The 14,728-nt window shown below is 44.7% G+C and overlaps 1 protein-coding gene and 1 pseudogene across 1 annotated transcript in view; both read right to left on the bottom strand.

Annotated features, from left to right (window-relative positions):
- Nucleotides 1–5,323: 5,323 nt before the first annotated feature.
- Nucleotides 5,324–14,728, bottom strand: part of Slc10a6 (solute carrier family 10 member 6) — a 27,603-nt gene continuing 18,198 nt past the window's right edge. Inside the window, exons 4-6 of the mRNA XM_004629263.2 lie at nt 11,586–11,761; nt 8,115–8,272; nt 5,324–7,057 (exon numbers count right to left, since the gene is read on the bottom strand). Of these exons, the coding sequence (XP_004629320.1) occupies nt 6,789–7,057; nt 8,115–8,272; nt 11,586–11,761 (603 nt within the window). The 3' untranslated portion in view covers nt 5,324–6,788. The remainder of the gene's footprint in view (nt 7,058–8,114; nt 8,273–11,585; nt 11,762–14,728) is intronic.
- Nucleotides 12,536–14,728, bottom strand: part of LOC111816201 — a 3,153-nt pseudogene continuing 960 nt past the window's right edge.

The raw sequence follows: 14,728 nt of genomic DNA, 5'->3' as shown, positions 1-14,728 counted from the left end.
TACCGTTGCACCAGCTCTGCATCTGTGGGCTGGAGCCACTCTTCCCTGAGCGTGGATGGCCAGGCCCTGCGCCTGGGGAAGAAGGCTCTGCAGGCAGAGGTGATACCGATCAAGGTGCAAAGCTCCTTGGTGGTGCTTCAGTCTCCACTCAAAGTGACTAAACTCTGGCAAAAGAAGCTTCACCACATTCTCACCTCAGCTGGAAGAGTTGGAGCCAACATCATAAATTGAACTCACAAAGTTTTCTATTGCTCTAAAAGCCCTTTGGAAGCCCTGTTGTAAGCCCAAGTCCTGCCTGGTCTCCCATTTACCAGCATACAAAACTAGGCCTGAAGGCTGCAGAGCCAGGACAGCTCCGAGCTCCCATCTAATGACACAGACTGGGAGCGCAAAGGCAGAGGGCACTTTCTAGAAAGAATGTGGCCGGAATGGAAATGGGGAAGAGATGCAGGTGTAGGTCTGTGACACCAGAATGGGGGCATCAATATAAACGTGCCACAACTGCCCAGGATCCGACGCCCTGCTGTGGCGGATACAATACAAGCTGCTCATTGGCCTGGGAAGCAGGGAAAGGGACAGCACCTGAGGCCCTCAACTGTCAGAGTAAGCACAGCATGGCTCTTCCTACACTTGTAGCAGCTAAGTACTAGAACACATAAACCTGAAACGTACGCCTCAAACTTACTCATCTCCAGTTTATCAAACAGTTTGGACAGGTAACTGCATGCAGGCCACTCCTTCCCACCAAGCATACAGGTGCTCTGTGGTCAGCACATGACTTCCAACATCATCATGGGGCTCCCCTGCCCAGCCAGGAGGAGAGCGCAGGGACTGCATGTGGGCCAGCTGTGTGGGCTGGGCCAGACCTGGAGGGCACACCCAGCACAGCCATGCACTATCAGCAATAGCTGGCAGCCCCACTAGGGGTAGTTGGCTGAGCCGCCAGCGTGCCACCAAAGGGGAACACGAGGTATAATGGAAGATACTTCTGAAGCCATCGCAGCTGTATATTCTAAGATGCATTCTGGGGAGAAGGTGGAGAAAGGGCGTCTTACGCCCTGCTGGAATGTAAAGTACTAGCCACTAGGGAGAGCAGTATGAGGCCTGCTCAAAACGAAAACTGGAGGGGCCGGGGAGATGGCTCAGTGGAATAAGTGCTTCCCTGACAAGTGCAAGGGCCTGAGTTCAATCCCCAGTTCCGCAAAAAAAAAAAAAACGAAAACTGGAAATAGAGTTCTGTGTGTGATATAGCTAACCCATTTCTGGGTGTAGACCCAAAGAAATGAAGTCAGCACAGCAGGCAATAGCTCCGTGCTTCTACTTACTGTGTCACTTCATAGTAGCTAAGTCAGAATCTGCCTACATACTCATCAACAATGACTGAGGAAAATACACAGTGGAGTATGATGCAGCCATAAAGAATGAAATCATTTGCTGCCAAAATAATGGAACTGGAGTTTGTCGTGTTAAAGACAGACAAGAAATGACAGGTACGATATATTCTCTCACATGGAAACTAAAACAAAAACCTGAAAGTGATTTCTAGGCATAGAGGTAAGGGGACTGTGAGGAGGGAAGGGTGGAGGTGATTAGATCTAGTTGCATGCTCCACACAAGCTTGGAAATACCACACTTAGGACCATACATACATATAATATTTTTAATCTTTTTATTTATTTGGTACAGTGTCTTGCTATGCAACTCAGAATCACAGTGTTCCTCCTGTCTCAGCCTCCCTAACACTGGGATTACAGGCATGCACTACCATGCCAGGTTTCAGTGGCCGGCTCTGGGTGAGGCCAGCACGACATATGGTACCAGGGATTAAACCGGGTCCTTGTGCTTGCCAGGCAAGCACTTAGACCACTGAGCTATCTTCCCAGCCTATATGTATAACTAATGTGCTAATTTTTTTAAAGAATGGTACCAGGATAGTTAGAGGCTTTGCAGAGCTAGAAACACAATTTTATCCTAAAATCAAAACTTTGGCAATGTCGTTAGCACAGATGATCTGAATGATGATGAACGGGACAGAAATGGGTGTTGGGATCCGATCCTGTTTGGGGGAGGCAGGCGCTGTACGGCTGAGCTGTATCCCTGGCCCCAGAGATCAGATTCTTATACCTGTGCTTCCAGATCACCTGCCAGGTCTGGCTAAAAAAATGACTCATTATCTAAATATAATGTGATAAAAAAAAAACAAGAGATAGAACAGTTTACCACAGCTGGGTTCCAGCAATCAATGCCTTACAATGCAAGTGTCCCTATTTTATTTAATTTATAAATGCTCAAGCTACCTGGTTATGGTGGGTATAAACATGACAAAGTGCAGGCCAGACTGAATAAAATTTTAAAGCCAACAAAATCTTTTTTTTTTTTTTTTTTTTTTTTTTTCCAACAAAATCTTAGTGTGCCAATTTGGGAATGCATTTGAGTACGAGTAACCAAAAATCAACCAGATGAATTTCAATGAGATTTCCTTTCCTTGGGTTAAACAGGTTCAAAAGGCTGTCCCTAGGATTGACTCCTTTAGGGTCTGGCTGTGGATGAGGCAGCTCCACCCCATACATCCCTATATCAGAAAGAATATAGCAGTATCAGAAGACAGTTTCCGAGGTGGTACAGTCCTGAGCACTACCTCGGTTCCAGACGTAGGAAGGAGAGACCAGTGGACCCTGGGAGGCAGCGAGTACTGTGCACCCCAGTTTCCAACACACCATCCTTACACCATCAATTTTTTAAGATCTTGTTGAACTAGAAGCATTTGATTTTTATAACTGTTGAGGGCAACTGCGGAAATATTTTTATTCATTTGCCCCAAAGGACCCAGATTCCAACAACAAGGCTCAGCAAACCCTCAGGCCCTGGTTAAAGTGTGCTAGACTGGGGAGAGCATGAGGCGCTCGCTGCGGGGCAGACGCGGGCAGACCCAGGTGGACAGGTGCCGCCGGAGATCACAGGAGAGGAGAGCTGGCGGCACCACCAAAGTCCTCCTCTGCGACTGTGCGGAGAGGGGACGCTGCAATAGCGCTCACTTCCCAGGCTGGCTTCCCAAGTTGTGTCTGGGCTCAGATGTGTCATCCTCCTTTATAAGAAAGGAAACTGAAGCCTAAGGGGGTCATTACTGGCCCTGGGTCGCCCCAGTGACCAAGGTAAGGGCTTCCATTCCACGTCGGCCTGGTCCAGGTCCTTCCTGCTGCGTCTGCTGCATGCAGTGGGCAAGCTCACTGGACAGCTGGCTTCTGGCCTCACGCTGTCCCAGCCCCACCTCCAGGCTTCCCAGAAGCCCCAGCTTTGAGGAGCTCAAGGTTAGCCCAATCAGTTACAATGCACTGTATCTAATTAACACTTCTTTGTTTTGTCTGTTCTAAAGATACACATCAGCCAAGCTGGGTAGCACAAGTCTATAATCCCAGTACTCAGCTGAGGCAAGAGGATCTCCATGAGTTTGAGGCCAGCCTGGGCTACACAGTGAACTCAAGGCCAGCCTGAACTACACAAGGAGACCCTGTCTCAAAAAAAGAAAAAAATCCCGCGTGGGGTGCCAAGTAGCTGATACTCCAGCGTGTCTGTAAGCCCTGTGAGATGACAGTCGTCTGGCTGGACTTCCAGGCCCTCACATCAATTTGTGTTTGTTTCTGTCTTAAAGATGCCTGTGCAGTCCTGTCCCTCATCCTGGTGAATACTAATCCTCACACGCTTTCAGAACAGAGCACTGAAATTCACCATTTAGCTATAGAGGTCTATACAGAAGAGATTTAGAAATTTATTTTTTCATAGATTCATTAAAATTCATGGTAGTAGGGGCCAGGGAGATGGCTCAGTGGAATAAGCACTTCCTTGGCAAGCGCAAGGGCCTGAGTTCAATCCCTGGTTCAAAAAAAAAAATCATGGTAGTGTTCATTCTGCACCTGAAAATCACTTCTCTTCCTCCCACTTTTTCTCCCAGTACTGTAGATTGACCCTCAGCACTGAGCTACATGTCCAGCCCCTTTATTTTGAGACAAGATCTCAGTGTTGCCAGAATGGCCTCCAGCCTGGGGCCCTCCTGCCTCAGCCTCCCAGCTTGCTGGGGCTGTGGGCATGCAGCTGTCTTCACTCACAACTGCCAGCCATGTCTGCGGTGGCCCATGCCCCACTGCCCTGTAATCCTGAGGACCAGCATCCTTCCTGCCTGTGCCTGCTGCACGCTGGCGAGCCTGCACAGATAGCTCCTCAGCCCAGTCTGCAGGTGGGTGCACGGGAGCCCACGCATGCACGCAGGGACTCGTCAGTCATGCGCCAGGTGGGCTGGTGCTTCTTCTGCGCAGAAGCCTCAAGCCTGTCACTGCTAGACCCTGGGCCTGTCTTCACAGCCACAAAGACTTATTAAAAAATTCCATAATGATCCCTGTCAGCAGATTAACCCACAAGGCATGGAGAATGCTTGCAAAATCAAGTGGTACAGCATTTAATCTCAGGTAGCACACTATTTTACAAATGAAACTAGAGGGGCTGGCAAGATAGCTCAGCGGTCTAAAGCACCTGCTTAGGCAGGTGGAGGGGACCAAGGTCCGATCCCATTCACCACTGGTCTCAGGGTAGGCTGAGCTGGCCGAACAACAAAACAAAACAAAATAAAAATAGAAACAAAATGGAACAAAAAGAACCCAAATAAAAACACATTATATGGGCTGGAGAGATGGCTCAGTGGTCTAAAGCACCTACTCGGAACAAGCTTGGCAAAGCACAGGGACCGCGGTTCAATCCCCCAGCACCACATGCCAGCGAGCCGCGCCCCCTGGTGGGCTGAGCTGGCCACACACACACAATGAATAAATAAATAAAATTAAAAAAAAAAAAAAAAAAAAAAAACACATTATGGCCGTGGATAGAGCTCGATAGCACAGCGCCTGCCTGGCAAGCACAAGGTCCTAAGTGTGATTCCTGGTACCAAAAAAATAAAAAGCACATTATGTATGTGATAAAGGTGGCATTTCTATCAGTAGAGACAAAATGAATGTTATGGTTTGTATCCAGTTGTCACCCCAAAACCTCATGTGTTCATAGGTGAGGCTTGGGGGAGGTGACAGGATCACAGGTGAGTGATACTCAGGGGTAGATGAGTCCCCTGATGAGTTAGTTTGTGGCTAAATGTGATGTTGGGAGGGAAGCCCACTAGGAGAGGCAGGGGGTGAGGGTGTGGCTGCGAAGGGCCCATTCCCCTCCTCTGGCTCCAGTCCCTCTCTGCTTCCCCCACCTCACATGAGCAGCTCTCCTCCACAGCCCACTGCCACGCTGCCTGCCTAGGAGCCAGCTAACTATGGACCGCAACCTCTACCAATTGCAGCCCAAAGCAGCCTCTCTTCCTTTAACTTGTGGATCAGGTATTTTGTCCCAGCAACAAGAGAATGACTAAGGCAAGGATTAAATATATACTCTTGGAATAATTAAGCATAAAAAATCAGATTTTTAACATGCCAAAAATTGAATTCAAAAATAGAATAAATATGTACATACTCAGACCATCAAAGGAATACAAAAACATAGGGGAAAGTATCTTTAATGATGTCAGCATAGAGAAGTGCAGGCTTACCTACTGCAGGCTGTATTCCGCACACGCTGCAGTGCATAAGTGTGTTGTGTCCCCATATGGACTCCCGAAAGGAGCTGAGTACATTTGTACAGAGTCATGTGCCATACAAAAAATATAAATATTCTAATATTTAGAATTTTTAAACATTTTAAAAGACAAACAAAGCTGAATGTGTAAAAACTATAAAACCTTACATTAGAAAAAGAAGATAAATGACAATAAGTGCTGGCCATGTGTGGGACAGACGCACCGTCACCACTGGGATTTGTTACTGTCCATAAAGTGAAACAGTGCAGCACAGACACCAGCAAAGGGCAAAGGCCCCAAGTACTCTGCTTCATGCCCGATTTTGCAAATGAGTTTCAAGGGAGGTGTTTTACAATTCCCATGGTCCAGCAAGCCTGCAGGAGCCCAGGTCCTGGGGGGAGAGGGAGCCAGCATCAGACAGCCGGGTTGGCAAGCAGTGGCAGTGCCAGTGCAGGGCACCACGGCACCCACACACAGAGCGCTGTGGATGGCTGTGACTACAGCTGGGTGAGGAGTTACCTCCTCATGTGCATGGTGACGCTTCCCTGGCTCTGCCACTGTGCAGAGTGAGGTAGGTCAGGCTCGTGGGTAGAAAGCCTTTGTGATGGCCCCCTCTGCCCTGCCAAGCAGCACAGGCATGGGCCATTCTCATGTTCTTCAAAGGACTCTGTGCACACACAGATCAGGATGCGTGTGGAGGTGTGGGTCTCTAGGGAGTGACAATACAAGCTTTTGCTTCTTGAACCCATGTTTTCTTTAACTGCCCTCAAAGCTTCCATAGTGTCTGTGATCAAAAAAGATATTCCGACTCTTCATAAGTAACAGTGGTTTGAAAAAAGAGCTCCATTTTTTGGTAAAAGCTACAGTTTTCTCCTGAGTGCCACAAGGACCTGCCCTGGCTCAAGAAGTGACATGGACCCAGGCTGAGCTCAAGCCTGCATCAGAGACCATGTCTGCCTGGGTCCTGATTCTTGTTGCATGCAAACCCACAGAAGGGTGCGGTGCCCCTGGCATTGAAGGTCCCACCCCCTGTGCACCCTCTATTCCAGGAAAGCAGGCACACAGAGTGACCCTAACCTGTGCACCCCAAAGAGCCCCCTGAAAGGGCAGAACACCTCAGAAAGTGATCCGACTGCAGCTTGCAATCTGCACAAAAACACAAACAAGTTTTCTAACACTTGATGCTTCAAGGCTCTGCCAGGGGCGTCCAGCCAGCAGTTCCCACCATCTTTCCTGGCTGCTCTGGAGGGCTGGGGCCTGTCTGGCCAGCAAGTTCACACTGATCACAAAAAGTGAGAGGGCCACTCGGCCCCGATGGCCCAGAGGTTGCAGCCAACGTTTCAGCCCCCTGCAAGAAAGCACTGGTCTCTTTAGATGTCCGCTCAGCAGGGGCCTCTGCGCAATCCCGGCTCTGCTGTCTGTGTTTGTTCTTCAGCCTCCTGTATGCCTGATACACTGGTGAGAAAATACACAGGATTAAAAACAGGGTCACCAGGGACCACGGAGAATGGCTCAGTGGGATAAGCGCTTCCCTGGCAAGTGCAAGAGCCTGAGTTCAATCCCCAGTTCCGGAAAAAAAAAAAAAAAACAGGGTCACCAAAGACTAAATGTGGGGGCACTGTATTCTTGTGCATACCCTTGGTGTCTGTTTCCACCATGTGTGTATAAACACACACAAAGAAGTTGGGGGAATTGCGGAACAAGGTGCTCCAGGCTATCAGAGTAGTTCTTGCTCTCTGGAATTGAGGCTCCTCCATCAGGTTGCTGACACCTCATTCGTGTCGTCACTCAGTGGGGCAGTCCGCCAGTGATCCTTCTGCCTCAGCTTCCCCAGTGCTGAGACGACAGGCATGCGCCACCATGCCCAGCTTCAAATGCTTTTTTTTTTTTTCCTGTATTTTTAGGGAAGGGTCTACAAGGTGTTCAGGGTCTCACTACTAGATTGGACTTGTAGTGATCCACTTGTTTTCAGCCTCCCAAGTGCTGGGATTACAGGCATGCACCACCATGCCCAGTCTCAACTGCCATCTCAGCATGCCCCAGGGATCAAACATCCCAGCCCCTGTGTCTGCTTGCAGGTGCTTTAACCCACTGAGCTATCTGGCTGGCCCTAAAACTTTGAGAAGGACTTTTTTTTTTTTTTTTATTTGCATTTCTTGAGTGATCAATGATGTTGAACATTTTCTTTTTTTTTTTTTTTTTTTTTTTTTTGTTACTTCAGGCTGCTTTAAGGATGGGTGAGGTACAGCTTTTGGAGCTGGGAATTGAACTGAGGTCCTGACTGGACTTGCCCAAGCAGCACTTTAAACAACTGAGCTATCCAGCAAGACCCCTCAAATGTTTTTAAAACATTTTTTCTATAAAATACCCACCACTTTAAAGTATCCTGTTTATGTACTTTATTGTCCACAAATACATCAGGCTAAAAATTTATCACAGGAAAAACATGATACAAGTTTGGATTTTTTTTTTTAGTTGGTAAACTGGATGGACACAGTGACAGTTCACCCACCTGTAATAATGAGCAGTCCATCCAGCAGCTGGAAGAACCCATAGGCCAGGGGGAAGTTAAACATCTGTACCAGGTCCCCAGCAGTGAATGACAGCTGAAGCATGGTGATACACATCTGAATGTTCTGAGCTCCGGTTTCTAAGGAAATTGTCCTGCACCTGGTGATGAAAACATTGGTTACGCATCACCAAGAAGGACTCTTCTCCTGCCTTCTCTTGTGGATAACAACACACATAAGCCCTGAGGTCAGGAAGTAAATGTGCTGGATTCATTCATTCAATAATTATTTTCAGGGCACCTGCTCTGCAGGGCAGTCTCCAGAAAGGCACTGTGGGCTGGACCTTGTGAACCTGCTCTGGGAATCTGGATGGAAAGAGACACACACACACACACACACACACACACACACACAAGGTTCAGTAATAACCTAAGACGAAATTTAACCTAGGGCTGGGTAATTGCTGCAAAAATCCAGACAAGCTGCAGAGTAGCTAGAAAAGCATCATAGAAGAATGAGGCTATATACTGGAGTGCAGGAAACATTCAACGTGGGAAAATTATAGAAACTAAATATCCAGGGGGATGCCAGGAGTGGTAGCACACTCCTATAATGCCAACACTCAGGAGGCTGAGGCAGGAGGATCATGGCAAGGTTTAAGCCAGTCTGGGATACAGAGTGAAACCCTGTCTCAAAAATCAAAAATTTAAAAAAAGCTCCTTGAACAGGTGCAAGGGTGACTTATTCAGGAGACCTTGCAGTCACCCAGCCAGTCTGCATGGAGAGAAGGAGAGGAGGAGATGAAATTGGAATGTTGAGTTCAGTTCAAACCAAACAACACTAGAAACAAACACAAAAGCCAGTGGTCTTTTCTACTTTTCTATACTTCTTGTTTTGCTGATTGCAGAAAATGAAAGATGACAGAGAAGAGAAAAGCCAGAACTTGGGGTTGGATTAAGCTCATCTGTTTGTAGCTGGTAAGGGAGCTGGCAGGCTTTCCCATATGAAAGTGGAGAAAGGAGAGGTGTTCTGAACATGAATGTGGTATGTATGAGCTTAACTGGAAGATGGGGCTGGAAGTACAATCAACGGTACAAGGCAAGGTCTGTGGTTCACATTGTATTTGTACTTGCTTATTTCTTGCTACCCTCTCCTCCTTCATTTCTTCCAGTCATTTGCCAGTAACACTGTGTGGTTGAGCTACAGTGCTGGAATCCACACCTGGACCACTCAGCAGGCAAACACACTCCCAGTCCTCATTTTAGTCAGGCCATGTGGTAGAGAGGACAAGGCTACTGAGTACACCCTCATAATCACAGTATGCTCTTCTCCAGACTCAAGTTATGACATCCAGCCACTCAACTTCAGTGCTTCTAATAATTGATTTTGGAAATAAACAGATTCAGTTAAGCTTAATCATTAAGTCAGCTAAGTTAAGAGACTCCTGGGAAAGTGAGTGGATCATGGGGGTGCTTTCCGCATCATTGTGTGGATCACAGTTTATGGCCGGATGTGCTGTCAGGAAGCTGGGCCCTGTTGGAATGCGTCTGGGAGAGTCTATCTCTTGCAGGTGCCCTCCTCATGTCTTGCTTCCTGTCCAGCAGGAGCTGCTTTGCACCACCTCACTCACCCACCCTGCTGTTTCTGCCCCAGAGCCAGTGTACCATGGACCAAACCCTCCAAAGCTGTGAGCCAAATAACCTGTCCTCCTGTAAGTAGCCCGTGTTGAGTATCTGCAAAGCAACAGCAAAGCTAACACCCTGATCCAAGCTCAGATCCTAACTCCACTAGCTCTAGCCTTAGGAGCTGAGCAGATCACTTCTCTGAAGAGTCTACTGATCAATAACATGAGGGTTACGTATCTGCCTCTCGGCATGGTAGCATGGAGTAAACCAGGCAGCCTGGGCAGAAACTTGCCATGTCTGGTAAACCACTGACTGCTCCTTAGTAAGATGGTGGCAGTATAAAGCCAACTGGAAATCTCCCATCCTGCACCTTGGGAATTCAACCCCATAGTTCACTTTTTATTTATTTATTTATTTATTTATTTAGTGTGTGTGTGTGTGTGTGTGTGTGTGTGTGTGTGTGTGGTCAGTTCAGCCCACCAAGGGGTGGGGCTGGCTGGCATGTGGTGCGCGGTCCCAGTGCTTTTTGCTTAGCTTGTTCTAAGGAGGTGCTTTAGACCACTGAGCCATCTCACCAGCTCCACAGTTCACTTTTAATAATTCTTCTCTGTTTTTTTAAAATAGATATATGTGTTGAAAAACTCAAAGTAGACAAAGAAAATATCAAGAACTACAATATCCTTACTCTCACTACTCAGAATTACCAAATAATATATTTGCCAGTATTTTTCGACACACAGAATCTTTCTTGCTTTCTTCTACCAAGTGGGAATCAAAACAAAAACCATATTCTGTTATGTGAGGTAAAGCTTGCCTCGTGAGTCCTTTCCAAAATCACTAAAATTGATGCATCATCTCCATCTCATGGCTTAGTCATGAATTAAATATCTCTGTATTATTAGATAGTTAAATTGTTTCCATTTTTATATTCATAAATAATACTACAATTAGTCTTAGCCTATCAATACTCATGTGCATATCTGATGGAGCCAGTTTTAGAGCAAACCTTTAAAAGTAAAATTACTGAGTTAACAGTCATTAATATTTATAAGTCTGTTGATATGATACTAAATTGCCTTCCAGAAAGCTTAGATCAATTTTCTGTTCCTCATCCTAACAACAATGCTCATCTCATTTGCAGGCACGACAACATGGAATATTGCCATTTTTTACTATTTCATAGCATTCATGAACTGTAGGTATCAATCTGTAAGGGTGATATTTAAGACAAGTTATTTATTTCTCCAGGTTTCTCCTTTCTCTTTTTGTGTTTCATAATTAGTCTTACAATTTTGGCCTAGGGTCCAGGCATGTAGCTCAGTGGCACAGTGCCTGCCTGGCAAGTGTAAGGCCTTGAATTTGATTCCTGGCACCAAAAAAACCACCAAAATTTGGCCCAAAGACAGGATAAAGACTTAACTTCCTAAAACTTGTGCAGGCCCTAGAAGGATCTCTATGCTTAGTGAAACAACTTCATCCCTCCTATCTAATTATTGGAATACAGCAAGAAATGTGTCAGAGGTCAACACACTGCATTAATACCCAAGACCTAGTTTCACATATTACAACTTGCCATCAGTTTGGCCCTTAGTCCCCACGAAGTGTTCCAAGAGCCTCTCACCCTCTTTCCGCTGAGTGTCCTGTCTGCCTACCATGGAAGTCAGAACTCTTCCTCTCTTCTGAGGCAGCCAAGGCAGCAAAGCCTGCCACGAGCCATGAGTTTAATTTACCTTCCTCAAAAATATTCTAGGGGCTGAGGATGTGAGAGCCCTGCCTGGCATAGAGAAGGTCATAGGTTCAAGGCCCAGCACTGCAAGAAAGGAAAATCCGATGGAGAATGAGCTGTACCTTTGCCAGGACTGGCGGGTAAGGAGAGCCAGCAGGAAGCCCGAGATGTGACCAATCAAAGGGAAGATGAAACTGATGGTCAGAAAGCTGGCATCTGAATTCCAGAATTCCTTTGACAGCACCACACCAGCGACTGTGACCACCAGGAGGAGGAGCCCACCAACAATGGCCCCGACCTAAAGTAAATCAGTAAAATAAGCACATGTAAACTTCTTGGGTTTCTTCAGTCTGTGATGCAAAATCTACCCAGGCTCCATGAGGTAGAAATGTCAGAACAATGAAAGGACTTTGAGAACACTAACTCCCCTTTCATTTTATAGTTCTCTGTATCCATGGTGGGGATGGGGGTGTTCCCCAGGGGGAGGCTGCACCCACAAACAGTATTGCATCCTAGTCCATATATACATCTAGTCTCCATACATACAAACCTATGATAAAGCTGAATTTATAAATTAGACACAAAAAATGATGAACAACAACTACTAACAGAATAGAACAAATGAGTCTGCTGTCTTCTGATCATGCCATAGATAATGAGACCAAAATTCCACAGGCAGGGGCCGGGGAGATGGCTCAGTGGAATAAGCGCTTCCCTGGCAAGCGCAAGGGCCTGAGTTCAATCCCAGGTTCCGCAAAAACAAAAAAAAAAAAAAAAAATTCCACAAGCATTGTAGACAGCAACTGTAACACAGACAATGAAAAAGCAAGGTCCTAGGGAAGCCTGGGCTGGCAAACATGAGCGTACAGACCCACGACTGTCCTATGACTTCCTGCTGGCACAAAGGGGACCCAAGTGAGTGAATGCTACAGAAAGGCTTTGTGACTGTCCTGAGAACTGGAGTTGCACATTGCACTGTCACCGCGTCTATGGCACGGAAACGATGAGCAGAGGGTGACTCACTTCTGGGCAGGGTGAAGCAGGACAGCCCAAGATTTCATCACACTGCTTGTCAGGAACGGTGTTCAATGGGAAAAAATAATATGAGTTGTCTTTTCTCGAATTTCCCATCAAACTTATTTTTAGACTGTAGTTGACTGTAGATAACTGGACCCGCAGAAAGCAAAGCTGTGGGTAGGGGAGATGACGGCATGGAGGAAACCTTGAGGTCCAAGCGGGCAGGTGACTTGGCTGCATCAGTACCTGGAGGGGGCTTGGGGAGCTGACATGAATCTGAGTCTCCTTTTGTGATCAGTATCTTTTCCCATAAAGGATCTGGCTGGAAGGATCAAGTGGTAGTTTCTTTTTTTTTTTTTTTTTTTTTTTTTTTTAACAATTAGAAAGTAAATTTATTTTTGCACTGTAGCAATAGAACTTTACATTTTGTTTGTAATATTTTCTTGATTTAAGTTTTAGGTCACATTGGGAACAATGTCTTTACATAGCTTTCGATATTCTATTCAGGAATCTTTTCCTAGGGTGATAGTTCCCTTAAAAATGTTGTGTATGCTTTACCTTTTTTAATACTCTGAACAGAACAAAGGGCCTTGGGAACTAGCTGACCAATCGCTGGCTACTCTAAATTGCATTAAGCTCAAGTTCTGTCTTCTCCAGATGTCTAACTTAACCAGGCAGAAGTATCAGCTTTTCCTTGATCATGAATACTCTTATAAAAGTTGAACAGTATTGGGCTGGAGAGATGGCTCAGTGGTCTAAAGCACCTACTTGAAACAAGCTTGGCAAAGCACAAGGACCACGGTTCAATCCTCCAGCACCACATGCCAGCCAGCCCCGCCCCCTGGTGGGCTGAGCTGGACACACACACACACACAATAAATAAATGTAATAAATAAAAATAAATAAATATTTAAAAAAAAAGTTGAACAGTATTGAATAAAGAGTTGGTATTTGTTAGAAACCAAAAAATCTTAACAAAAGTACTAAAATGTGAATAATAGTTTTCTGAATGCTCAAAGTACCTGATGTACTTTTAGAGAAAGATTAAACTTCACCAGAATCTAATAGTGAATTTTAGCCAAAGTTTAGAATATATTTTACAGAAAGATAATTTGGCAGTTCAGAAGTTACTTACCCTATACCATTAAAACCTTCTTAATGAAGTTTATGGAAATTCTTCTGCCTTTATGAATGTATTTGACTGTTTAGGTTACTGTGGCTTTCATGTTTATAATAACTTCTTTAGTTCAAACCTTAAGCTTGTACTCTTACATGTAACTAAAATATACTATGTTTCTATTAGGAAGAAATAAAAAAGCTGAAAAAAGAACTAGAAAACTTTGATCCTTCATTTTTTGAAGAAATTGAAGATCTGAAGTATAATTATAAGGAAGAAGTGAAAAAAAATATTCTCTTGGAAGAAAAGTTAAAAAAGCTTTCTGAGCAGGTTGGAGTGGAGCTAACTAGCCCTGGTGCTGCTTCCGAGCAGTCTGACGATGAAGAGGAAAGCCCTGTTGATTTCCCCATTTATTAAGTGTCACGTGTAATTGTAATCTTATTTAGCTATTTATTTGTTTCATATGTTAAAATTTCATCTGGAAATCAAGCAAGTCTGAACTAAGGAATTTCTTGATATTTTGTATTTTTACTTGGAGTTTTAGTAAATAAAACTGGAATTTTTAAGCTACTAGAATATATTTTTGAAGACTTTTAGAATCAGGACCATAAGACAGGCAGTGAGTGAGTTTCCCTATATTCATAATCTCTTTTTCTTAAAATATTAAAAAGGTAACTTTAAAATTTAAAATTAGAAGTTTTATATAACTTTTGTGTATATTAAGACTCATGTCCTAAACCTATATATATTTTATATATATTCATACACAAAAGTACACATTGAGTTATGAGATTAAGCCATACATTTGTTAAATGTCTAGCAAACATAAATTGAGCTTGACGTATATAAATTTTAAAGTGAATTACTGATTCATTTGTTATCTTCAAATTATCACCCACTTAGCATCAACAAAGTTCAACCTTTGTAAAACTTGGGAGCTTATCATTCATTGCCTTTTTATATCTAGGGACTAAAATTAATATATGGATTCTGAAAAGTTTTTGAACAAGTATGTACAACTGGAAAATTCATTTGTTCAAATGCTAGACAATATAATCATCTATTTCACAATAGACAAACTCTTGAAATATTTTTACCTTTTTAGAATGGCAGAATATTCAAGATTTGAAT

This window comes from Octodon degus, unplaced genomic scaffold (assembly GCF_000260255.1).
Source record: "Octodon degus isolate 3935 unplaced genomic scaffold, OctDeg1.0 scaffold00028, whole genome shotgun sequence".
Classification (NCBI taxonomy): Eukaryota; Metazoa; Chordata; class Mammalia; order Rodentia; family Octodontidae; genus Octodon; species Octodon degus.
The sequence above is the reverse complement of the archived record's forward strand: the minus strand, read 5'-3'. Positions and strand labels throughout refer to the sequence as shown.